This window comes from Eptesicus fuscus, chromosome 15 (genome assembly GCF_027574615.1).
Source record: "Eptesicus fuscus isolate TK198812 chromosome 15, DD_ASM_mEF_20220401, whole genome shotgun sequence".
NCBI lineage: Eukaryota > Metazoa > Chordata > Mammalia > Chiroptera > Vespertilionidae > Eptesicus > Eptesicus fuscus.
Window position 1 is genome coordinate 24203441 of NC_072487.1, and position 26337 is coordinate 24229777.

Here is a 26337-nt window from a genome sequence, read left to right on the forward strand (position 1 = left end):
TCACTCTTGCATGGAAAGCCCTTCCCAAACCTTGTATTTGGTAAATTCGTTAGCATTCCTTGAGGCCCAAGTCAAATGTGACCTTCTCTATTTTATATTTCTGACTTTCCCTTCCTCAAATCAACATTACCTTGAACTGTGTTTGAAACCTATATGCACTTAATAAATATTTATGAAATGGATAATTATTTATATAAATAACTATTAACTTCAAAAATATAAAGTGTGGGACTTAGTTTCATCGATGCTTATATAAAAACATCGTATACAGTAATTTTTCTGAAAAGCCATGAGTATGTAAATCAAAATGATTATAAGAGAATAAAATGAGTGCTGCTATTTGAAAGTTAAAAATAGGCTATTCCTATATGCATTCTATTTTATTAACACGTTTTGTCTATCTTTAAAACATAGCCTTAAGATTATTAATGTAGAGAAAACTAGTAACCACTCAGGTATACAGTACTTTAATCTTGCTTTGTTTATTGAGTTGGGAATATCAGACTAGCCATTTTCAGTAGTGTATGAATACTATTGTTATTATTTACTTTTTACCAATTTTAACTAAAATATTTGTCTACTGCAACCAACCTAGAGAGTTCTTCATTGGGAATATTGTTTCAATATCAGGTCAAAAAGAGAAAAATGTATAACAGCTAGAAAGATAAAGAATGACATTCTTGCAGAACTGCATAAGAAAGAGGACCAGCCTTAGGCCGTGTGGCTCACCAGTTTGATTCCTGGTCAGGGCACATGCCTGAGTTGTGGGCTCGATCCCCAGTAGGGGACATGCAGGAGGCAGCAGATAGATGTTTCTCAGATCAATGTTTTTTTTCTCTCTCAATTTAATATAAACATTTTTAAAAATTAAAAAGATAAAAATAAAGAGGACCAGTGAAATAATATTTTAATTGAAAACACAGGAAAGTGTGATAAGTGATAAGAGAGAGCTATTTGAATAAAACACAACTAACTGAATGCTATTTGTAGAGCACTGTGATGCAGGTTCTTCACCTTCGTGCCTTCCTGTGGATCTCTGAGCTACTAGAAGAGGAAATGTATGGATGGGTAGTTCCTTTTTCAGCAAATTGAGAGGTCGGAGAACACAGTGGCAGACAGGCAATATCAATTCTCTCTTAAACAAAGTGATGCTTTTATTTGTCTAAAATGTGACAAAGATTGTGATTTTGTTTTGGTCTTGAACCTTACACTAAATATGCTGGTACCAAAAGGGGAAGACCATTTTGAAGAAGTTAATTAGAGTCCCATTTATAATTCCACGTAAATTACTTTAACTAATAAATGTGGCTTCCTTTACATCGGTTGGTCAGTGTCAAAGAATGGAAATATATTTACATCTTAATACTGTTGAAACACTTACTCATGTATTTTAATCAGGAATTTCCTATCAATCATGATTTTTCTTTATGATTTTTAAACAAAGCAAAAGCAGCTTATTTACATTGTCATATAATTGACCTTTAAAACATGCCCAAATTCTTGACCTTTCTGCTTAAACACACGGAGTGGGTGCAACCTACTGTTTGAAATAAAAAGGAAAATGTTGTGATTCTTCCCAGCTCTGGAAAGTGATTTCTGGAGCTTTAATTCCAACATGTGCAGGCATAGGAAGAAAGGAACAGAGTGAAAGAAAATACAGTTAGTAACTCAATCTATTATTGTTCAGCATAGGGCTTTTGTAATACTATTGTGTAAGACAATCGGTCTTTTATAGTTAGACCATGGATTGATTAGGATTCGGGATTTTTTCATATTCTTCAGCATAGTGTCGATACTGGTCAGTGAGGAGAGGCTGATTGGCTTCATCCATGTTGCTTCTAGCACGAATCAGACAAGAAGCGCCCACAAAAATGACTGCAACCAGCAATAAAGCAGCAACCACTGCTATGGTAATAATCTCAGAAATATGAAAACTCCGACCTATTTGAAAAATAAAACAAGAGCAAAAAATAAATCTGCTAATAGTTGCCATCAAAAATTGGATACTAAATTTAGACACTTTACTGAAATCCTCATACTTAATTTTTATTGTATAGCACTTGTCATCTTGGTGGCACTTTCTAATCCTATCTAATAAAAGAGTAATATTCAAATTGACCGTCACTCCAACACACAAGATGGCTGCCCCCATGTGGTCAAAGATGGCTGCCCCCATGTGGACACAAGATAGCTGCCACAAGATGGCCAGCAGGGGAGGGCAGTTGGAAGGGATCAGGCCTGCAAGGGAGGGCAGTTGGAGGTGACCAGACCTGCAGGGGAGGGTAGTTAAGGGCAATCAGACTGGCAGGGGAGCAGTTAAGCATCAATCAGGCTAGCAGGGGAGTGGTTAGGGGGTGATCAGGCTGGCAGGTAGAAGTGGTTATGGGCAATCAGGAAGGCAGGCAGGCAAGCAGTTGGGAGCCAGCAGTTCTGGATTGTGAGAGGGATGTCCGACTGCCCGTTTAGGCTCGATCCTGGTAGGATCGGGCCTAAACGGGCAGTCGGACATCCCTCGAGGGGTCCCAGATTGGAGAGGGTGCAGGCTGGGCTGAAGGACACTTCCCCCCCCATGCACGAATTTCATGCACTGGGCCTCTAGTTTCTCATAATGAGTAGATTCCATTAGGGTAGTTATTTTCATTCTAAACATGAGGAAATAATGGCTAAGAGTCTATGTCACTTGCCCAAGGTCATTTGATTAGTAGATAATAGAATTGGTTTTGGAGTACAGGTCTTTCGGAATCCAAACCCTGTGTTTTTCCACTGAATCCTACTGCCTTTCTTGAAAAATAAATTTAAATTTAAACAAAGTTTTGCATTTCAAAATCTCAGAAAGGACAGCTCAGAGTACCTCATGCCATTAAAAAAAAATTTTAAGGATAAACAGAAGCACATTATAATGTAGAAAAATTAGGGGGCTAAGCTCAAAACTCATTTTCTCTGCTTACTAAGCATGTGACCTTTGACAGTTACCCTCGCTAAGCCTTGTCTTCTATATTTGTAAAATCAGGATTATGACCCTCTCACGGAGGGGTGTAAGGATTGAATGAGATAGTGTGCTATATAATCAGCGCAATACCAGGTCAGAGTGGGCTGGCAACAAATGTTACGTTCACTCTCTTTATCCCCAAAGGAAAATCTAAATGAATGTTTCTAAATGCAAGTGGGAAATATCAGCCTCAAGAATACTGTGATTAGTTTACTTTTAAAGGTAACATATTGCTTTTGAAAATTTCCACAATAAAAATACATTTTTAATACTCACCTGGCCATTGAACTTCATAAGTATATCCCAGGTTATCTGGAGCAGTAACAAACATTTCAGTGTTGGTTATTGGAGGCCAGAATGGCACCATATTGTATTGTCTATTATGTCCAATAGGGGCATTTTCCAATGGAAATGTGGATATATCTAAAATATGCCAAAAACACATTATTAATATTAGTATATAGTTATTTTCTAAAGGTGTCCTGAAATATTCAAGCATAACATTAAAAACATTCTTTCGTATTTTACAATGAATAAAGACATAAGTTTTACTACAGCAGAACAGGGAATTGCATAAAGCAGATTTCAAATGCCTTGATTATAGCACTAATTAATGTATTATCCCATAGAAAAAGCAAGTTCAAAAGCTGGCGTGTTTTAGTATTTTGTCATCTTTGATGCTCATTAATTGTTTTACTTTTAAATTACAGAAACAGATTTTAATAAAATCAATTAAATTTATTTTTTCAAAGGTAAAGAAAAGATGGGTCTATAGTTTGCTGTAACATCATCTATGATTTAAATTTGAGAGATAGTTTCTAATGGAGGTTTCTCCTTGACTGTGAATGTTTCTCTTTGGTATATTTTCTTTTTTTCTGTTTACTTTTAAAGAAATAAATATTAACTTGTTCCTCGGGTTTTACTCTGTTAACAAAAAACACTTAAAATTTCGAATCACGGTGTTGGAATTGTACTTGCTTCCTGCTACCTCTCCTCTTTCTACAGTAGTCTCCCCTGACCCATGGTTTTGTTGTCCACGGTTCAGTTACCCACAGTCAACTGTGGTCTGAAAATATTACATGGAAAATTTCAGAAATAAAAAGTTATAAGTTTTAAATGGTGCTCAGTTCTGAGTAGCATGATGAAATTTTAACCCTCCTGCTCTGTCCTGCCCACAAAGTGCATTATCCCTTTGCCCAGCATATCCACTCAGTATATGCCACCAGCTCGTTAGTCACTTAGCATCCTCTCAGTTATCACATTAGTGTTGTGCTATTGCAGTGCTTGTGTTCAGGTAACTGCCCCAAAGCCATTCATATAACTTATTAAAATACTAGAGGCCCAGTGCATGAATTCGTGCATGGGTGGGGTCCGATCGGGGCCGGGTCGGCGGGGGGGAGGGGATGCAGGAGGTTGGCCAGCCAGCCCCACTCCCAATCAGGTGGGAGGTCGGCTGGGGGAGGGGCTGCAGGCAGTTGGCCAGTGGGTACCCCCTGATCGGGGTGTGGGAGGGCGATCAGGGGCCAGGCTAGTGGGGGGGGGAAGGGGCAATAAGAGGTTGGGGGTGCCAATTGGGGCCCTGATCTGGCCAGTTTCTCACTGTGGTGGACCTCATAGTGATCAGTCATTCCAGTTGTTCTGGTGGTTCCGTTGTTTTGGTCACTTGGCTTTTATATATATAGATATTGTTATATTTGTTCTATATTACTGCTAGTTATTATTGTGAATCTATACTGTGTGTAATTTATAAATGAAACTTTACCCTAGGTATGTACCTAAAGGAAAAAAACATAATGCATGCTGTTCTAGGGTTCACTCCTATCCGCAGTCTCAGGCATCCACTGGAGCTCTCAGAACATTTCCCCTGTAGACAAAGGGCGACTGTTCTATTTAAATACAAGTTGCAGGTATTTATATCATTGGTGAGTTTTTGTCATAAGGGTTAAAAGTACTGAAATGTCCTTTGTGGCAAAAGTTGTAGTTTGTTGATTGTTCTATATGTTGTTACAATTAATTACCAGCTGGAATGTTACAAAGCCAGAGATGCAAGTGGGCTTGGGCACTACATGAGTGGAAATATATTGAGAAGAGCTGGGATATGTGAGAAAGCTAGTGAAGTGTCAGATTGTGTTTGTAGGAAGTACATTATCTGGACAGTCCATGTGTTTCCATGAAGCACAGAAGAGAATTTTAGAATCTAGTTTGAAGAACAATTGATTCTAGAAATGGCAGGTAGTGTTTATATTTTTGATGCTTAAGTATTTATCTAGTAACACCTGTTGAGCTCCTGATCTAGGCATGGGGCTATAGCTTTGAACAGACAAAATTCCTGTCTTCAAGAAACTCACATGTTGGTATATTGCAGAACATTATTTATTCAAGTTAGATATTAAAATTAATAAGTTGGATTTGTAAACTTCCATTTCACCTTCACTTAATCAGCATTATCCAGGTCAGCTTCAGCTGTGTGATTAAGTTATAGCCATTAAAATGAAGGGAGAAATAATAGTAAAAGTAACAAACAATAGCAATTGGATTTTAACATAACCTTTCTATGGCTCCCATCTCTCTTTATTATAGATAATGCATTATAGTCATATGTATGTACGTAAATACACATGAAAATGAGGTGGAACTCCAACCAGTGAATTCATAGCAGATTGATAAATGAACCAATATTTGTATGTAAGTTATTCGCTTGTTAAATGATTTTTCTGATGAATAGTAAAACTCATTAAAAATATTTCTCTTGTCAAGTCAACAGCAGTGATTATACTGAGCAACAATTTTTCCTAAGCTTGCCAGGACAGTTTTTCCCTTAATATAATTGAATTGTTTCTCTGCACCTATGGTTAGTGATATTTGTTTGCTATATCTGTAATTAGGTTGGATTTAAGCTAATGGCATGGCATTCTAAATGTAGCCTCCAGGTTAAAAATAATGGAACATACTATTTTGACCAACTCATCAATTAATGGTCTTAACCAGGTTGAATTAAGAACTACTACTGTACACACACAAACACATACAAGAAAATAAGGGACTGGCTGAATTGGGTGGATAAATGAATAGGTAGTTAATCTCAAATATTATGTTTATATGCATGATGAGATAAAGGCACAGAAGTCAACATTTAGGACACTTTTAAAATATAAAAATTTACAATGTTTTAACCAGAGGAACAAATTGAAAAGTAATGTGAAAAAAATAAATAAAAGTAATATAAATCTCTCAGCTGAGTAGAAACTAAGAGAAAGTGACCTTGTAAATAAGAGTTTAAAAATATGTTAAAATGAACTTAAAAAGAGATTTTCTATGGCGTGATATAAAAACCAACACCATCTCTTCAAGTTGAGCAAAATTTCCATTTGTGAGAGTTCATAAAGTAATAAAATCAAAACTATCGGTTATGAGTGTAATATTTTTTCTCTTTTGGAGTATCAAAGAAGAGCTCTGTAAGAATTTCCTGTCTATATTAAAAAGCAATTAGAATGGTCATTGGAAGATATGAGGAAGAAAAATTTGGGAAACAGTAAAAATGAGAAGGGATTAACTGCTTAGTTCTATTGAATGCTAGTAAATATCATCTTACTATAGCAATTCTGATAGACTTCTTGTCTGCCTTGTCAAAATGGTTTGGAGTATTTGGAAATGGCTAGATAATAGAGCTATTTTTGCCTTATTTTGAAATGTAGTTTATGTGTGTCAAGGGCTTAGCCTGAAGTGATAGCTATGCCATCCGAACAATCTTTTTTTGCTGAGCCCGCGAAAAGCATATAAAAATGTCTCACCAGCATTATATCTCCTCAGCCATTCATCAAAGATTGCATCAGTGAAAGTATGCAGGAGGACAAAAATAGGATCATTTGGAGATAGATGGGTTTGTCCCCCTGTTCCATTCAGGAATAGATGAGCCAAATTGTGAAGGGTTCGAACAGCAGGGTCATACCTTCCCATGGGATCACTGTAACCTAGATATAAAAATAGAATGAGAATAGTAAAAATCATTACAAATATTCTACTTGTCAGGTCAACAGCAGTGATTATACTGAGCAACAGTTTTTCCTAAGCTTGCCTGGACAGTTTTTACCTTAACATAATAGCATTATTTCTCTGTACCTTTGGTTAGCGACATTTGTTTGCTATACCCAGAACTAGCTTGGTTTTAAACTAGTGGCATGGCATTCTAAATGTAGCCTCCAGGTTAAAAATAATGACCTGCAAAGGATACCAATCAAAATACATAGAATACTCTATTTCCACAAGGCAAACATCGTTCTATATAACAGTGGAAATCTCTAGCTTCTACTGAAAACTGCTGACACAATTGGGAGACCACTCTGATTGTCCTGGAACTTAAATTGCCAGATATTACTTTAGTTTCCTATATTATTCCCTTTAAATGACTGTCAGCATATTTATTTTTAGAAACTTACTGTTGTGGAGAAGTTACAATTTCTCAGGGCTTTTTTAACATCTCTGTATTAGTTTTAAACATCTGGAGAGCCTGCCCTCAAAACATTTATAGAACTTTTGATAATGATGTCTATTCCATATTCATATTTCCACATATATCTCCATTTTACATATAATAAACATATGTATTATCTATATATATAAAAGCCTAAATGACTGTCCAATGTTCGACCATTTGTTCAACCAGTAGCTATGACGTGCACTGACCACCAGGGGGAAGAAGCTCAATGAACAGGCATGGAAACATGGAACAGACTGATGAATCTCAGAGGGAAAGGGGCGGTGGGCGGGAAGAGATTAACCAAAGATCTTATATGCATACTAAAGGCCTGGTATACAGATTTTTGTACTGGTGGGGTTCTTCAGCCTGGCCTGTGGGGATCAGGCAGAAACTGGCCCGGTGCACGGATTCATGCACTGGAGGGGTCCCTCAGCCTGGCCTGCAGGAATCAGGCTGAAACCAGCAGTCTGACATCCCCTGAGGGGTCCTGGATTGTAAGAGGGCACAGGCCAGGGTGAGGGACCCCACTGGTGCATGAATTCATGCACCAGGCCTCTAGTATAATATAACTTACATATTTCCCATATATATTCCCATGTTATATGGTGATATTGAGAATAGATCACAAACAAAAACAGAGTGTCTGTGATGTGGGATGGAGTTATATGTGTGTCTTCTTATTGGCTTGAAGGACCAGAGGTGGGAGATCAGGGAAAGGTTATATATTATAAAACAAAATTCAAATTTAAAATACATTAACTTACTTGTGTAATTACACATTTATTTATTCATTCATGTTCATACATCAGTTCCATTATTTTTTTATTCAAATGTTTAATGATTGTCTGCAGTGTATGTGGCATGTGGCTAGCACTAGTCTTTTTATAAATTCTGCCAAGAACTCAGTCTAACTGGGGAACTTATATGCATATGTGCATAGCCCAGGGACACTGACAATAGAGTAGTGAAGGTCTGGGAGGGGCACATGGTGGATGGAGGGAGTCAATGGGGGGAATATAAAAGGAGACATCTGTAATACTTTCAACAATAAAGATAATAAAAAACAGGAAAAAAAAGAAATCAGTATATGTTGTACTTAATTAGGCATCAATAAGATATAATCTGCATATAGCTTATTGATGCCTAATTAATAGGCATCAATAGTGGTTCTCAACCTTTCTAATGCTGCGACCATTTAATATAGTTCCTCATGTTGTGGTGACCCCCAACCATAAAATTATTTTCGTTGCTACTTCATAACTGTAATTTTGCTACTGTTATGAATTGTAATGTAAATATCTATGTTTTCCGATGGTCTTAGGCTCTACAGCAGCAGTTCTCAACCTGTGGGTCACACCTAAGACCATCGGAAAACACAGATATTTACATTATGATTCATAACAGTAGCAAAACCACTGCTGCTATAGAGCTTAAGACCATCAGAAGATATTAGTGGCATTAGAAAGGTTGAGAACCACTGATATATATAAAAGCCAAGCAACCAGAATGGGGGAATGACCAGAATGACTGGAATGACCAGTGGCTATGACGCGCACTGCAGCAGCCAACCAGCCTGCTCTGGGCCCCAATCACCCCATCCCCTGGCCAGCCCAGCCCCAGATTGACCCCAACATCCCGGTCAGGGGAGGGGCAATGGCCAGCCAACCACCCATGGCCCCTCCCCCACGCTGGCCCAATGGGCCTCCATTGGGGCGGGCTGGCCGGACCCTATCTGTGCACGAATTCATGCACCAGGCCTCTAGTTCACTTATAAATCAGTACTTATAAACTCATTTTTTATATACAGTATATGTTTAGTCAATTTAATAGTGATAATTTATTGAATTATCTACAAATAAGTGATTCACATATAGTTATCAAAATCAACATAAAGAGAGCAGATGGCATATAATTTTGATAATAAAAGGGAGAGAGTTGAAAATAATTATCAGATTTATACATCAAATATCTTAAATTATGGGACAGAGAGATCAGTGCCCATTTGTGTGTGTGTGTGTGTGTGTGTGTGTGTGTGTGTGTGTGTCTAACATGGGCAATGCTATATTTAAGGTAATATTGGACAATAACAAGTTTATAATAAAGTTAAAAGTTTTTCTATTTTAATATATTAAATACAGGGTTGGGCAAAAGTAGGTTTACAGTTTTTCATATGGAAAATATACAATTCATAAATAAGAATATAAGAATAAACTATTTTGCATACTCACAACTGTAAACCTACTTTTGCCCCTTCCTGTATATATCAAGCATGATTTATGGATTTCAAAATTTATTGAATAAAGACACCGAACTTAGAGAGTTTGGGTTTGAATCTGTGCTGTTACTAGCTAGCTGAATATCTTGGGAAATTAATTTCACTTGTTTGGACCTCAGTTTACTCAATTTTAAAATACTTGGAATTAACTAAGGAAATTTAAACTAAATGTCACTATATGCTAGATTGAATTTTTATAGACCTTTATTTAAAAAGGTACAGGGTAATACTAACCTGAATAAACATGTGCCAAAACCAGGCTTTACAGAATGTGAATAAATTGTTCAGATTTTCAAATTTTTAAGAAAAACTTCAGTAAGCTCTGAAAGGTTCAATGTTATTTGTCTATACTAGAATTTGATATAGTTATACACATATTGGCCAGTCACCTGCCATAAATTTGAGTTTAAATACTTTTTAAGTATTTAAGAGATTTGCAAACAATTTCCAAGAGCTTCTCTTATGCTTAAGAGAGTTTTGTGGACCCTGGCTGGATGGCTCAGTTAGTTGGAGCATTGTGTCATACACCAAAAGGCAAAAAGTTGTGGATTTGATTCCAGGGTCAGGGCACATACCTAGGTTGCAGGTCCCTAGTTGGAGCGCATATGGGAGGCAGTTGATTAATGTTTCTCTCTCACATCGATGTTTTTTTCTCTCTCTCTCTTCCCCTTCCTCTCTCTCTAAAATCAATAAAAATATATCCTCGGGTGAGAATTTAGATAAAAGGGACTTTCGTGGTTTGACACTTTTACTTGAGGAAGTCCTTTTCTGAGCAGAAAATTGTAATATATCATATTGGCAGCACCATTCAGATAAACTAATTGGATCAATATGGCATTTAAATTTTTTTTCAAAGAGATCTGAATGTGAGTACTTCAGTTTACTGTGATAACTAAATCAATTCAAAGCACCAATTTTGTTTACTTGCCTTCCACTGTGTTTCGGAAACTGTTTGAAGAGTTGGAATAGAAAGGTGGTGTGTCAAATAAACCAACTTCTAAGCACTGAGCGACATCCTGCGCTTCAGGAAGCCGTTGCACCATTGGTCTAGCCACGTTTCCAGCTGGATTCCTCCTAATTGGCGCTCCCTCAGTGCCTGGGAAGAAGATGGGGTATGCAAACATTTAGAGAATGGTTAGAGATCTTATTATTGCCCTTTAACATTTTATATATAGCATGGACCCTGAATAATAGGTTCTTCTTGGTAGAGAAGATAATTTTTTAAAATGCTTTTCAGTGGCATAAAGTAAGAAAATCTAAGTTATCATGTCAACTTCTCTGAGAAGAATAGATAAGTGACACGTAAAATCATCCGAAAGAAGTGATCACAATAACAGATAGAGGTCCCAGTGTTTCTTAAATCAACATATGCTTCTTTCATGAGAATATATTAAAATAAACATTCCATGGAAAATTGAATTTTGTCCAAATAATCTCATAAACCTAAATTCTACACTGAAATCTATATTTCATATATATATATATATATATATATATATATATATATATATATATATATATATATATATATGGAGTTTTGTACTTGAATGCTTTCTCTTTCAGTCCTCAGAGAAAGAAAGAAAAACAATCTTTAATTTCAATGAACATATTTTTCAGGAAGTTATGTCAGAAATAATTAAAGTCTTTTGAAGGGCAGTAAGACTAACAACTGAGCAAAGAGCTGTGATACTAGGGATCATATGATAGATGCCTCTTAAGGGAGGGAAGGAAATATCTTTCCCAGTTGGGTGGATCCAGAAAGTGCCCTGAAGTACTGAGGAGAATTTCCACATGTGAAATAGGAGTTATTTTAGGCAGGGATAATAACAGGAGATGATAAGCTTTCTTCCAAATATAAACTAGAGGCCCAGGGCATGAAAATTCATGCACTCAGGGGGCGGGGGGGAAGGCCAGAGCCCAGCCTGCACCCTCTCACAGTCTGGGACTCCTTGGGGGATGTCCACCTGCTGGCTAAGGCTCACTCCCCAAGGGATCGGGCCTAAGCTGGTAATCACACGTCCCTCTGGAAGTCCGGGAGCCCTTGGCGGATGTCTGACTGATGGCTTAGGCCTGCTCCCCATGGACATCCCTAGCACTGCCAAGGAGGTGGGAGAGGCTCCCGCCACCTCCGCTGCATTCGCAGCCATCAGCCCGGCTTGTGGTTGAGTGGAGCTCTCCCTGTGGGAGTGCCCTGACCACCAGGGGGCAGCTCCTGCATAGAGCGTCTGCCCCCTGGTGGTTAGTGCGCATCATAGCAACCAGTAGTTCCCGGTCATTGTGCCGTTGTCAATTTGCATATTACCCTTTTATTATATAGGACAGTGATGGGCAACCTTTTGAGCTTGGTGTGTCAAACTTCGCCAAAAAACTGAGCATAACTCAGGTAGTGTGTCACATTGAGGAAAAAACATTATTTCGAAAATGTTTCATCCTCAGGAGCAGCAAATGTTTCATCCTCGGCATGCGGCCGCCTCAGCGGCCGTGTGTCATCAGAAATGGCTACGCGTGTCAGTGCTGACACGCGTGTCATAGGTTCGCCATCACTGATATAGGATAAGCCCCATTGGAGCAAGAACTCTATCTGTTCTTACTCACTAGTATGTGCCCCAGTTTTGGTACAGTGCCTGGCATTAATAGTTGCTAAATAGTTGTTTGGTACATGTTGTTATATGGGATAGATCATGTTTTTGTAAAAGAGGGCCTGTTTTGGGGGATAGCTTGCCTGGGCTACGTGGCAATGTAAGATTATTGGATGGTGGGAAAGATGAAAAATTAGATAAGAACCATAATGTGAAGAAATCAAACAGCAAGATGAGAAAGTTATGTTTAATTCATGAAGTGGGAGAGGCCTTAGGTGGGTAGGAGGAGAAGAGTTTGATTAGGAGCAGTTTTTGTTAGTCTGCCTCAGTGGTCTCCAGAGAGGAGTGCTCATGCCTTAGAGAATAAGTTACTGGGTGAAAGAGATAATATTTCAACGTCTACCCATTTTCACTTTACCTCATTCATAGAAATCCTAATTGTATGCTTTATAATTAACATAATGATTATCATAAATAGCTTTATATAATATAAAAATAACTTTATATAATCCTATCTAATAAATGAGTAATATACAAATTAACCATCACTCTGCTACACCCACCAGCCGATCAGAGCGAGTATGCAAATTAACCCCAACCAAGATGGCTGTGGCCACAGAGAGCAGGAGGGAGGCTTGGGTTTCCCTGGCAATGAAGGAAGCCAAGTTTTCCACACACCCTGGTGGGACCTTGCGTCCATTCAAGGGTACAAAGTTTCAATTATAGAAGGTAAATAAATTCCAACAGAAATGGTGGCAGCCACAGAGCTGGAAGAGGAGGAGGCTAGGGTTGCCCGGGCAATGGAGGAAGCCAAGCTTCTGCAGCCCTGGCCGGCTCAGGCCTTCACTCCAGGCTACAAAGTTTCAATTATAGAAGATACGTAAATTCCAACAGAAATGGCTGCTGCCACGGAGCGAGCAGGAGGCTTGGCTCCACTCCAGACTACAAAATTTCAATTGTAGAAGATAAATAAATTCCAGATACCAGGGCCTCTGCTTGGGTCGCTGGGGGGTGTGGCTGGCCTGCAAACCACCACAGGCCCCTCACCCAGGCCGCCCCACACCCCAAGGGAACCCCCACCCTGATCCAGGACACCCTTTAGGGCAAACCAGCTGGCCCCCACCCCTGCACCAGGCCTCTATCCTATCTAATAAAAGAGTAATATGCAGATTGACCATCACTCCAACACACAAGATGGCTGCCCCCATGTGGTCAAAGATCCTGCCCCCTTGTGGACAAGACATGGCCACCACAAGATGGCCAGCAGGGGAGGGCAGTTGGGAAGGACCAGGCCTGCAAGGGAGGGCAGTTGAGAGGGACCAGGCCTGCAAGGGAGGGCAGTTGGGGGTGATCAACCCTGCAGGGGAGGGCAGTTAGGGGTGACAAGGCTGGCAGAAGAGGGAAGTTGGGGGCAAACAGGCTGGCCGGGGAGCAGTTAGGCATCAATCAGGCTGGCAGGAGAGTGGTTAGGGGGTGATCAGGCTAGCAGGCAGAAGTGGTTAGGGGCAATCAGGAAGGCAGGCAGGCGAGCAGTTGGGAGCCAGCAGTCCTGGATTGTGAGAGGGATGCTCCAAATTGGAGAGGGTGCAGGCTGGGCTGAGGGACCCCCGCTCCCCGTGCACGAATTTCGTGCACCAGGCCTCTAGTATAAAAATAAAACATGATTATATTGAGACTGGAAAGTGCACATGTATTTTTTAGGTATACATTATTATAAAAACTTTGAGACTGTACTAGCTAACCCATCAATTTAAGCTGATATTTTGAAGATTACTATTCAGGGAGCGATCACTACATCCCAAGAAAGAAAGTGTTGGTTACATGGGTTTCAAAAACACTATATTCAAATGTGCTCTCATAGAGCTTTGTAGAGCAGGATTTTGATAGTGAAGAAACTAGTTAAACCAATTTAATTTTAATGTAGTGACTTTAAAATCTGTACATGTACAACTTCTGCCATTGCATCTATTTTTAAATTAAAACAATTTAATTACAGTTGACAATATATTAGTTTCAAGTGTACAACATAGTGGTTAGACATTTATATAACTTACTAGAAGCCCGGTGCATGAAATTTGTGCACTGGGGGTGGGGTGGGGTTCCCTCAGCCCAGCCTGCAACCTCTCCAATCTGGGACCCCTCAGGGGATGTTCGACTGCCACTTTACATGCGATCCCACAGGCAGTCAGACATCCCTCACAATCTGGGACTGCTGGCTCCCAACCACTCACCAGCCTGCCTGCCTGCCTGCCTGATTGTCTCTAACCGCTTCTGCCTGCCAGACTGATCACCCCCTAACCACTCCCCTGCCAGCCTGATTGATGCCTAACTGCTCCCCTGCCAGTCTGATTGCTCCCAACTGCCCTCCCCTGGCATCCTGGTCTCCCCTAATTGCCCTCCCCTGCCAGCCCATTTGCCCCCAACTGCTCTCCCCTGCTGGCCTGGTCACCCCTAACTGCCCTCCCCTGCAGGCCTGGTTGCCCCCAAATGCCCTCCCCTGCAGGCCTGGTCACCCCCAACTGCCTTCCCCTGCAGCTCTGGTCCCCCCCAACTGTCTTCCCCTGCAGGCCTGGTCCCCCCCAACTTCTCTCCATCCCTTGCAGGCCCAGTCACCCCCAGCTGCCTTCCCCTGCAGGCCTGGTCCCCCCTAACTACCCCCTGTCCCCTGCAGGCCCAGTTGCCCCCAACTGCCCTCCCCTGCTGGCCTTGTTGCCCCTAACTTCCCTCCCCTGCTGGCCTGATTGCCCACAACTGCCCTCCCCTGCTGGCCATCTAGTGGCAGCCATCTTGTGACCACATGGGGGTGGCTATCTTGTGTGAGGGTGTGACAGTCAATTTGCATATTATCTCTTTATTATATAGGATGAGGTGATCTTCCCATTGAGCATAGAACCTATCTGACCCTATACATAGTGATTATATATATTATCGACTATATTTCCTTTGCTGCACTTTACATCCCTTTCCATATTAACTTCCTATGGATTGAGTCCTGTACAATTTCCATGCAAAAATGAATGGAAAGTTCTGGGTTCTGAAGGAGAAAGTAGATTTGAGAAGTATTGTGAAGAAAGAATAATGTTTTTCATCTGATAAATTGAAGACTATATTTTAGTGGCAGGAAGAATGTTAGGGGTCAGTAATTCACTTTGTTAATTTACACAACATGTTTGGGGCATTAATGAGATAGTGGAAAGGTACTGTGCAACAAGCATATGAAAACATAGGTGTGGAGAGTCTAAGGACAATTTGATATAAAGATGTATAGTATGGCTGTCCTGTAAAAGATGATCATTGAAACCACAGGAATGGAAATTTCATTCAGGAAAAAAAGTAGGAGAAAAGCATTGTTATGATGACTAGTAAATAAGATATTAAAGCATTTAACACCATATCAGGCACAATGTGCTCAATAAAATATTCTTTCCTTTTTTTTCTTTCACTGGCTTAATACAATTTTTACCATTTACTATATCTTGAACTAAGACAAGGGGTAAACTTAAAAATTGTTCCACCTAAAATACGTTCAATATTTTAAGAAACTATGTGTCAGAATTATGAGTTATATTACATTAAAAAAAAACTGTGATGAAAAAATCTCCTATGCTATAATTTAATTTACCCATTTAATTTGTGCTGTATTTTGTTACTCAGTCAAGAGGGTGATTAGAAAATGTCTGAAAAACTTCCAGGCCAAAATATAATAGCCTGTCAGAAAGAGATTAATGTTTTACTATCTAAAGAGATCTTGATCCTCGATTTCATCTCCCTACCTCAAGTGCTACCACTTATTAAACATGCCAAACAAATAAACATTTATTTTAATTCTTAAGTTTCTATGGAAGAAAATTTCATGCATATCACTTCTCTTGTTCCTAAACACAGCTAAATAATCTCCTAATGATGAAAATCCACCTAATTCCTTTGTTCCATTTATAATAGTCTCTCTTTAAGTTTAGAAAATAATTTAAATAATTGATGCTTTAAAGAATATATGCAGAATAAATGTTATGAATAGAATAATAGAATAAATTCCCATAATTCTAACTTTTATATGGAAGAACATTAGTTGAAAACTAGAGGCCCGGTGCATGACATTCGTGCACTGGGGGTGGGGGTCCCTCAGCCCCACCTGCACCATCTTGCTGTCTGGGACCCCTTAGAGGATGTCGGCCTGCTGACTTAGGCCTGCTCCCCCCAGCAGGCGGACATCCCCTGAGGGTCCTGGCGCTGTGCTTGCCAGCCATGAGCCCAGCTTCTGGCTGAATGGCGCTCCCCCTGTGGGAGTGCACTGACCACCAGGGGGCAGCTCCTATGTTGAGCATCTGCCCCCTGGTGGTCAGTGCGCTTCATAGCGACCAGTCTTTCCTCGGTTTGGTCAATTTCCATATTAGCCTCTTATTATATAGAATAGCCAGACATGCCTAAAGAGGAAAAATAAGGGGGGATAAGGAGACTCTAATAATGAAAACCTTGTGTTTGCAGCACAGGGACAGATAATAAGATCCAAGGAAGAGAATAGAAAGCTCAGTTGCAGATCCATATATGACAGAAATGACCTGTGGCAGAGCTGGTGTTCAGATCCCTGGAACAAGGATGCATGAACTGGTTAAGCATTCTCTATATCATTTTTATTTTTAACCCTCTGACTAAATTAACATAATAATAACATAATGTAATAATTTATTATTTTATTATTATTATTATTATTATTATTATTTACTCCTTTGGCACTTCCAAGTCTTTCTGTGTACTTCAGATTTCCTAGGGAAACATTTTCTGTGAAATTCCAACACAAGACACATGATCAGTAAGCAGTGCTGAGTGCACTAAGAGGATTAAGTTATACAATTAGACCTTTCCAAAATAAGAAAGTGAGCAATGCACTTACCAGATTGCTCAAGAAAAGAAATATAATAATGTACAGACACTCTGTTCTCCTTGCTGCACCTTATAGATTGCCTTGAGTATCTTAGTTGTTTCATGAATTGATTTTATTACATCAATTCTCTGCAATAATAGATTTTAGTCTGACATCCTTAATAGAACGAATGGCCTTCAGGCAGCACATTTGATCTCTCTCCCTAAAGGGAATTCTGAATCCTAGATGTCATTTGGAACTTACTGTTACAGAGGGTTCCTAGGGTATCATAATCTTCCAAGGATTCACACACCACTCGCCATTGAGAAAAGACAGAGTTCGGGCTTATAAGGTTGGGATCAAAGTTGCTTCTGGAGCCCATCATGTCATCGGTGCAGATGTCACAGACGTTCTTCCCAGTTGCAAAATTCCAGTAAGGAAGGGAGAAGGAAGGATTCTGCAACATTTCCTAGATCACAGAAACTCAGTTAGCATTCTCTGGTTTTTGTTTAAAATTCTCTCTCTCTGCCGGGTTTCCTCCCTGGCAGTCTATTTCTATTAGTTCATTTCAGCCACTTAGAAGCCAGTTAGTGGGTCTGAGGGGCTGGAGGACTCAACTACTTTATTAACAAAGCTTTTCATTTACTAAAAGGAGTCACTTTAGGCTCAGGAGTGATTTAAACTCAACTCATTATACAGAAGTTCCTGCCATTGATTTTTTTAGGGGGCAGGGGAAAGGTCTTCCTTTTCTTTTTTAGATAGGTAATTATATTTCTATTGATTATGCCAAAAGTTATCAATAATCACTTCTACTCCTTGACATTTGCACCTCCTTTCATTTTCCTTTCTGAAATTCAAGCACTGCTAACTCTTGGTCTGGAGCCAGACCCAGCCTTGAAATGTGTTCTGTGGAGCAGTACCTTTTGTTTTGTTTCTGTTTATTTTTAGTTTAACTTGAATGCCTTGAGGCATTTAGATTCTGCTTAGGCCACAGGCTACACAGACTCTATCTTACTTACCTTATCTGCCTGGGCTGTAAAGAAGTTTTACTTAGAGACCTCTGCTTCAGAGTCTAAACTATGAAGATTCAGGCTCCTGCCCAAAGCTCATACCACCAGGACATGCTGAAGGGAAACAGAGTATTTCTTTGTGCATGCTGCTCTGTAGAACAGGGGCCTGGTTTCCATTTAGGGCTGATCTCAACGATTTAAAAAATGCCGGACTCAAGATCACATGGGTGATCCTTAAAAGATACATTTATGGTACCTGTTATTTCCCATTCCTTTTGGTCTTCAGGGGGTTACATTGAGAGTGTCAGATTTAAATGCAGGAATTGCCATTGTTTTATTCCGCCTCCATGCATTTGGGACATTACTGCTTTTTCACTTCCAGCCTTTCTAGGAAGCATCCCCTGGCCCTCAGGGTGTGATAGAGGGCCAAGAGCTTTCCCAGGCATCGCCAGCTATGGGTCTCCAGGGACGTAGAGTCCTCATTTGGAAGCCATTGTTCTGGTTCACAGATATTAGTGACAGCTTCCAAGGGATTATTAAGAGTCATTTGTGGTTCAGTAACTGACATTTGGGAGCCCGAGCGTATTCATGTGGCATTTCCACGGCGCATTACATATAGACTGTAATTTGTTGGATCCCTTGTGCTGTTGGGTTTTAAAAATGTAAGTAGTCCTAGAGGTTGAAGTTTACACAGGCGAAATTTGAAGCTTTTAGATACTTTCCATCTGCCCTTTCATTTTGGTGTGCTCATGGGAAAATAACTTGAAGGCATGAAGCTCTAGAGTCGATTACAAATGACAGATTTATCTACTCGTAATCTACTAAATGTCTTGTATTCAGAGCTATAAAATATGAAGTGCAGAATACCAGATGAATTCATTTAATCACCCTCGAACTGCATATGGATAGACTACATTCATACAAATATCTTATTCTGTATTGCCATGCATTATTTTTTTCACTCTTCTAACCATTTATGTTCTTGGAATAATGCTGGGCACAGGGATACTACACATTGATAAATAAACACCTTTTCTGCCTTCATATATTTTTAGGTTAATTTTTAGATTTTAACTTAGGGAGAGGGATTTATTACAGTTGTTTCACATAGAAAACTGGTTTAATTTGTTGATTTCCTAGATCTAGTAATTTAAAATTTTATTTTAAAATTACAATACTTTTCTTGAGAAGGAGCAATTAGTAAAAGACACAATAATAAAGTATCTTTGTTAACAGATAATTTAATGTGATTTGCACTTATGTGCTTAAAAATGGAGAGGAAGCCTGGTCACTGTGGCTCAGTGGCTGAGCATCGATCCATGAACCAGGAGGTAAGGGTTTGATTCCTGGTCAGGGCACAGGCCTGGGTTGTGGGCTTGACCCCAGTAGGGGGCATGCAGGAAGCAGCCAATTGATGATTCTCATCATTGATGTTTCTATCTCCCTCCCCTTCTCCTTTACTCTCTCTCTTGAAAATCAATAAAACATTTAAAAATAAGCAGGAAATAACTGTTTGGGTTGAAGTTCACTTTATGCCAATGCCTCTTAAATAAAACTGATATCTAACTAATGGGATATTTTTAATAGATTTCTTCTGTAAGCCTCAAAGTGATAAGAGGCACAGAAAACAATGGTGCTCAATGAAAATATGACAATATAAATGGAAAGGGGCTTTTTACGTCATTTAAACCCTATACCACATTAGTATTGTCCACTGGTATGAAGAGTTATGTATTTGGGACTTGGAAGACTGGCAAGTTCATACACACTTGCTTCACCCAAACCAGTAAGGGGCTTACATTTGAGAAGAAGGGCCTATCAAATGAGATTCTTCCATTGCAAACTATGAGTCATTGTTTTAATTACAGAGCCGTGGACCATGTCCAGTGCTTTCATTCGCACCTACAAATGTCTCACTTGCCTTCCTCATCATTGAGATTACTTTCTTTTCACTTCACAAACGGTCAAGATCAGTTAATAAGCAATTAGCACAGGGAGGAACTTAGAATGCCTAAGGCAGAGCAATAACTTTGATTGCTTTGTTATGCCACGCTTTGGAACACAGTGGCTCAAACGACTTGCAAACAAGGCGCCCTGTGTGTAAAGGCTCTGAACATGGAAACGTTGCCTGCGTACCTGCATGTCTCTCTCCAGCTGCAGCAGGTGGTACCTGTGCCACGTGAGGAAAGCTGGCCCTTCATGGGAGAAGTCCACTTCGCCGAAGCTTTCCTGGCCTGCCCCAAGGAAAGTCTTTTTGACTGAATAATAGTGTGTCCACACAAAGTAGTTGTAAATGGAAATGTTCTCGAATTGTGGGGTGTTGCCATCTGGCCCCAGTATTTCTTCTGACCTCCTGGTGGCAATGACAAACCGGGGGTGAGTTGTGCGCTTCGCCATATCCAGGGCCCGGACAAAGTAGTTCTTTTCTTCTGTACTTAAATCCAGAAGGTTTCTCCTGACTTTAGGGATACAAAATGCAAACATGAAAACTTCTGCCTTGTGGGGACGGGTAGAGAATGAGCATAATAATCTAACACACCATGTTCTGTTTACCGGTAATGATAATTTGCATGCATGTTTAAAAAATTTATACTTTAAAAAATACCTCTTACTATATATCCCTCCCTCCCCATCTCTCTGGCTCCCTCCTTCTGTCTCTCCCTCAGTTGCTCTCTCCCTCCCTCTCCAATTTAATATAGAATTCTGTGAGCTTTCTGTCATCTTACTTGTGGACTTTATGATTGTGTTCTGTTTATTTCTGCTCTCTATTGACATTTTTCTTAAACTTTTCTACGTTTTTAATGTCATAAATCTTGCAAAAACAAGAGATGTGGTGTAGCATGGTGGTGAAGACCAGAGACTCTTTCAATGACCACACATTTCTCTAAGCCCCAATTTTCATCTGCAAAGTGTATATAAAACACTAGAAGCCCAGTGCATGAATTCGTGCACGGGTGGGGTCCAGCGGGGGGTGGGGGTGGGGAGGGCCCGCAGGCGGTTGGCCTGCCCTGCCCCCTGGTCAAACTCCGCTTTGAACTCCCGGTTGAGGGGACAATTTGCATATTAGGCTTTTATTATATAGGATAATATATCTTTGCAGAGTTGTACATTTTAAAGGGTTTACACATAAAAAGCAGTTAGACCGGAGCCTGGCTCATAATAAAGACTCAATAAACATTCTGTTCAGCCCTTGGTCTGGCACACAGAAAACAATCGCGTTTTGCTGGCTGCTACTATTTCATGCCTTGTTATTAATTGCTATTTAGGCTGCTGGCTGGGCTCATCATCGAAAATGGCTAAACTTGCTCATCACAGGGGAAAATTTACTGTGGGGTGAGGAAGGGGAGTAGAAGAGGCCCATGTATTAGAGGTAGACAGACCTCAGCATGAATTCCAGGTTTTCCGAGTACCAGCGGTGTGGATGTGTCCTTTCGGGACCACACCTATGCTAATTTACATAACTACCTTGAGGAGTTACTGAAAGTATAGTCATAAACCTCTAGCACAGTTCCCAGCAGTGGTGGCTCAACACATGTTCTGGAAGGAAATATTACTCAGATGACCTGAGCTCCAAGCTCATTCCTTTAAATTAAATACATTTCTTAATCTCTGTAAGCCTCTTTCCTCAACTGTGCAGAGAGGATTGAGCTGTATGATTTTTCCAGATGTTCTTCCAGCTCAAATGATTTGGGTCTCGTGGAGGACTGTCTAGCCATTCCATCCCCCCGCTTACCTGTGAGAACCCTCTGGTCACAGGCGGTTCCTCTCCATCCAGGACGGCAAGTCCCGCAGTTGTGTCCCGAGAAGTTGCCATTGCAGTGACACGTCCTATTGAAGAACCGTGTGGGCCAGCCCTCCCGGTCATCTCGGCCATCGTGCGGGTACTGGGGGCTGTGGGGTCGGGAGTCTGCAGTCACTGCCTCACACCTGCCCCTCCCTGATGAGGAGCCGCAGGGGTCAGTCCCAGGCCCGGACACGGGGGACAGGTCTGGGCAGCACACACCATTCCTCAAAGCCTCAGTGGTGGCACACTCCCTTGGGAACTGAGCCCCGGCCTGCTGAGGGAAAAGCAGGGGCAAGAAGATGTATCCTAGAGGGAGGAGTTTGTGAACTTCCATTCCGATGGAAGCCAGGCTCTGGTTCTGCAGTCCTTTGTGCAGAGACTGAGGCACACAGGTAAAAATCAAGCTGAAAAGGAGAAAGCAAAATGGAATTATACAAGGCTTCCCCTCCCCTCCCCCTTTGGCATGTTATAAATGGCATGAGCCCTTTCCAACCCACCTTAAAAATGCTTTTCACATCTGTCCCATGACAATTCAAGTCAGAAAAACAGTTATTTACCTTAAAAATTTTGACATGTATAATACCCACGTAATTAAATCCCCAAACCTAGTCATTTAGTTTTCTTCCGTCTTAATTTCTATTTATAAAAAAATACTCATCCTGGATGCCATTTATCAAAAGCAGTCATTAGCAGGTCACCACCACTAATTACACTTAACCATGGGGCTGCAAGAGGAATTGGGAGCAGGTTTCCAGCAAGTTAATTTTCATGATTTAAAATCCCCCCAGCCTAATGGAGGCCTGGCTGGAGTCCACCCACTTCCCATGGAGCTTCTCTCCAGTACCTTCGACTCCTGAGGGGATTCTCTGCTGAAGCTCTCTTAGAGCTGAGTGTTTTATATTGGCCAGTCCCCTGATGTCAGAGCTGTTAATTGCATGTGGGTTTCTGCCTCATAACTAATCACAAATCTGCTCACCCAAACTGGGAGGGGCCGGTGCTCTTCTGCACCCTTTACTAATCCTCTTTCACATCAGTGAGTTTTTCTGCCCTTTAGTACTTGGTGAGCACATGATTCCCTCCCCACTGATTTCCTTGTGATGCTTGAAAGGCCAGCGGCACTCATTTGGAATACAACAAATCGGAGAGACTAGGGAACGTCTGTCTCCAGTGTAGAGTTTTTGTTTTTGACATGTATACCTTTAGAGCAGTGGTTCTCCACCTTCCTAATGCCGCGACCCTTTAATACAGTCCCTCATGTTGTGGTGACCCCCAACCATAAAATTATTTTTGTTGCTACTTCATAACTGTAATTTTGCTACTGTTATGAATCATAATGTAAATATCTGTGTTTTCTGATGGTCTTAGGCGACCCTGCTAGTGGTTCTCAACCTGTGAGTTGCGACCCACAGATTGAGAACTGATGCTGTAGAGCCTAAGACCATCGGAAAACACAGATATTTACATTATAATTCATTAACAGTAGCAAAATTACAGTTATGAGGTAGCAACGAAAATAGTTTTATGGTTGGGGGTCACCACAACAGGAGAAACTGTATTAAAGGGTCGAGGCATTAGGAAGGTTGAGAACCACTGCTTTAGAGGATGAAATCAGAATACTGGCTCTTTCCTGGTGATACCAGGTTAGGCCAATGCTTGGCCCTGATGGTAGCTTTTGATTGTGTTTGGTCTTGAAAACCAATGCTGCCATTCTTACCATTTCTAGAGAGAATAATTGTTTTAGAAAAGACATGAAATTGCCTGGCTGGTGTGGCTCAGTGATGGAGCATCGATCTATGAACCAGGAGGTTACAGTTCGATTCCTGGTCAGGGCACATGCAGGCTCGATCCCCACTGTGGGGAGTGAAGGAGGCAGCCTATCAATGATTCTCTCTCATCACTGATGTTTCTAATCTCTTTCTCTCCCTCTCCCTTCCTATTAGAAATATAAAAGAAAAAATATATATAAAAGAAAAGCATCAAATACAATTACACCAAGTCACATGCCATTGGTCCTCCTGGTGCCTGCTGGTGTTGACCTTGGGTACCTTTCACCTGCATTGGGGGGTGTCCATCTCTTCATCAAAGTATCACAGGTTCACTGCTGTTTCTGTGGTTTAGAAGTTGATCACTAACCGCTTCTTTCCTACTTTCTGTTCAAGGATTAAGCCAATGGTACTAATTTTAAATTAATTAAATGCCTTGCTAATTTTAATGGCCTTATACCATCAGTAACCAATATCTTAAGGTTTCATATCCATTCAGGGCAAAATTAATTGTAAAACATAATGCATATAAAATAATATGTGTATAGTCTTTTTTGCTTGTTTTGATTTTTTTTGAATTCAACTCGTTGCTGGATTGAAGTAGATTATCATTTTTCTCTCTTGATTGAATCTAGTAGCAATGTACCAAGGTGGGTTTCTTACTTCTGACAAAGATACTAAAATCATGTATGGGTGAAGAGTGTATGGAAACTGTGTAACTTCTCTGTATATCTAAAGTTATCCCAAAATAAAATGTTCATAGTAAAAAGCTATTTTAAAAATTAGGTAACCTATTCCTATATGCTTATGTGTGCAGATATAAGTAAACTACAAGGTGCTGTATTATGTTGAAAGCAAAACAGAAACAAAAACAAAAATGAAGCTTTGTCCATCACACCTCTTTGTTATACAATTCTCACAGTTACCCCAGGACACCCCGAGTGCAGTGTGTTACATAAATGACTGATATGGGGCAGGCAAGGGCATCAGTATCGAATCACAGCATTTAATTAAGTGTAAGAATAAATATAAAATTATGCTCTGATATTTTCTTTCTGGACCCTAATGGATTTGTGCACTTCTAGGAGATTGTGGGAACACCACCGTAGGTATCACTACCAAGAGCGATCTTATTTGGCCACATGGAATTCATCCATGAGCAGGTGAATCCTGTTGATAACTAGTAACAATCTTTCTCCAGAAGATCTAACTTATATTCTAACTTCTTATTTACTAAGTCCACTTAGATGTCTAATTGGTCACACATTTTTAAAACATGTTCCTCAGTCTTTCCCATCTCAGTGAATGAAATTATTGTTTATCCCGTTGCTTGGCGGGGGCGGGGGCGGGCAGGGGACAGGGGGGCATACCTGCAAAAGCCACTGTTTCTTTCTCTTCGTTTCATGCAAACTGCGTTCATCACTTGTTCTAACAGCCTAACTTTGAGCCATCATTATCACTCACCTGGCCTATGACAATAACCTAGTTTATCTCCTCACTTTCCATGCTTAACCAGCACATAGGAATTTATTCTCCACATAAGGTTTTATTCTCCATTCGGCAGTCTGAGAGAGCTTTTTATTGCCGATCCCTGATTGCCACTGCTCTCAACAAATCCCTTCAATGGCATCTGAACTCACTTAGAATAAATCCAAGTGCTTATAGAAGCCTATATGATCGGGACCCTCGTATGTCTGATGACCTCCTACCATCCTCTCACTGCCCTCCCTCTTGTTCTTTGCTTAAGAGCAAGCTTATTACAGCTTCTGTGCCTTATGTCTACTTCTCCCTCAGCCATCCCCCAGGTCTTTTATGACTTACTCTGTCACTTCATTCAGGTCTCTGTTCCACTGTTACCTCTTCAGAGAGGCCTTGCCTAAGCGCCCCACTTGAGGTAGACCTCTCCATGCCCAATACCATCATTCATCACTTGCTTCTTAGGATTTAGTCTTTTTCATAATACTAAGCACTACCTGAAATATTTATTACTTACTCAGTTTTCTTGTAGTTTTTCACTTAGCAGAAGATAACCTTTTGTCCTTTTTCAGTATTGACCTAAGCACTCTTAGAGAGCCATATAGCCATGTTTAAAAATGAGCGAGAAGCAGACATTTGCTGTATTTACTCCCAGTCTATTGGTAAACAGTGCTCTTGCTGAAAGGAATGTATTTTCATTAGCTACTATGAATGAGCATCTATTATTTCCCTAAGTACTGTACATACATTACCTCTCATTCTTTCAAAATGTTATTAAAATATTACTTTTATTCTTGTGTTGCAAATGGGCAAACAGAAGTTTATGGAGTTTAAACCTTTTTAAAATTATGCAATTTGTAATTAGAAATCTCAGGTTTTGAAACCAACTTCGTTGGGCTCCACAATGTTTGTGGTTTGCAAGTATTGCTCACATTCTAAAAGAGGAAGGCTGGGAAATGGACAGATGCGGTATTTCAAGTCATAAAATAGACCAGCTTTGACTGAGTGAGCAACTGCCTTTGTTTCCCTAAGTCTCAGCTCTGATCTGTCAACTATGTGTGACAAGTCTATATTGTTGAAGCAAATAAGCTCAGATAAAAATAATCAGTAGAGTGCAGACAAT

At 40.3% G+C, this 26337-nt stretch overlaps 1 protein-coding gene across 1 annotated transcript; it reads right to left on the minus strand.

Annotated features, from left to right (window-relative positions):
- Positions 1-1157: 1157 nt before the first annotated feature.
- On the minus strand, positions 1158-22309 carry TYRP1 (tyrosinase related protein 1). The gene is made up of 7 exons (XM_008145011.3): positions 21925-22309; positions 20328-20650; positions 17446-17650; positions 10670-10837; positions 6781-6960; positions 3266-3412; positions 1158-1941 (listed from the first exon to the last, which is right to left on the minus strand). The coding sequence occupies exons 1-7, from the start codon at positions 22307-22309 to the stop codon at positions 1736-1738; spliced, it is 1614 nt and encodes a 537-aa protein (XP_008143233.2). The 3' UTR covers positions 1158-1735.
- Between the last annotated feature and the right edge of the window lie 4028 nt (positions 22310-26337).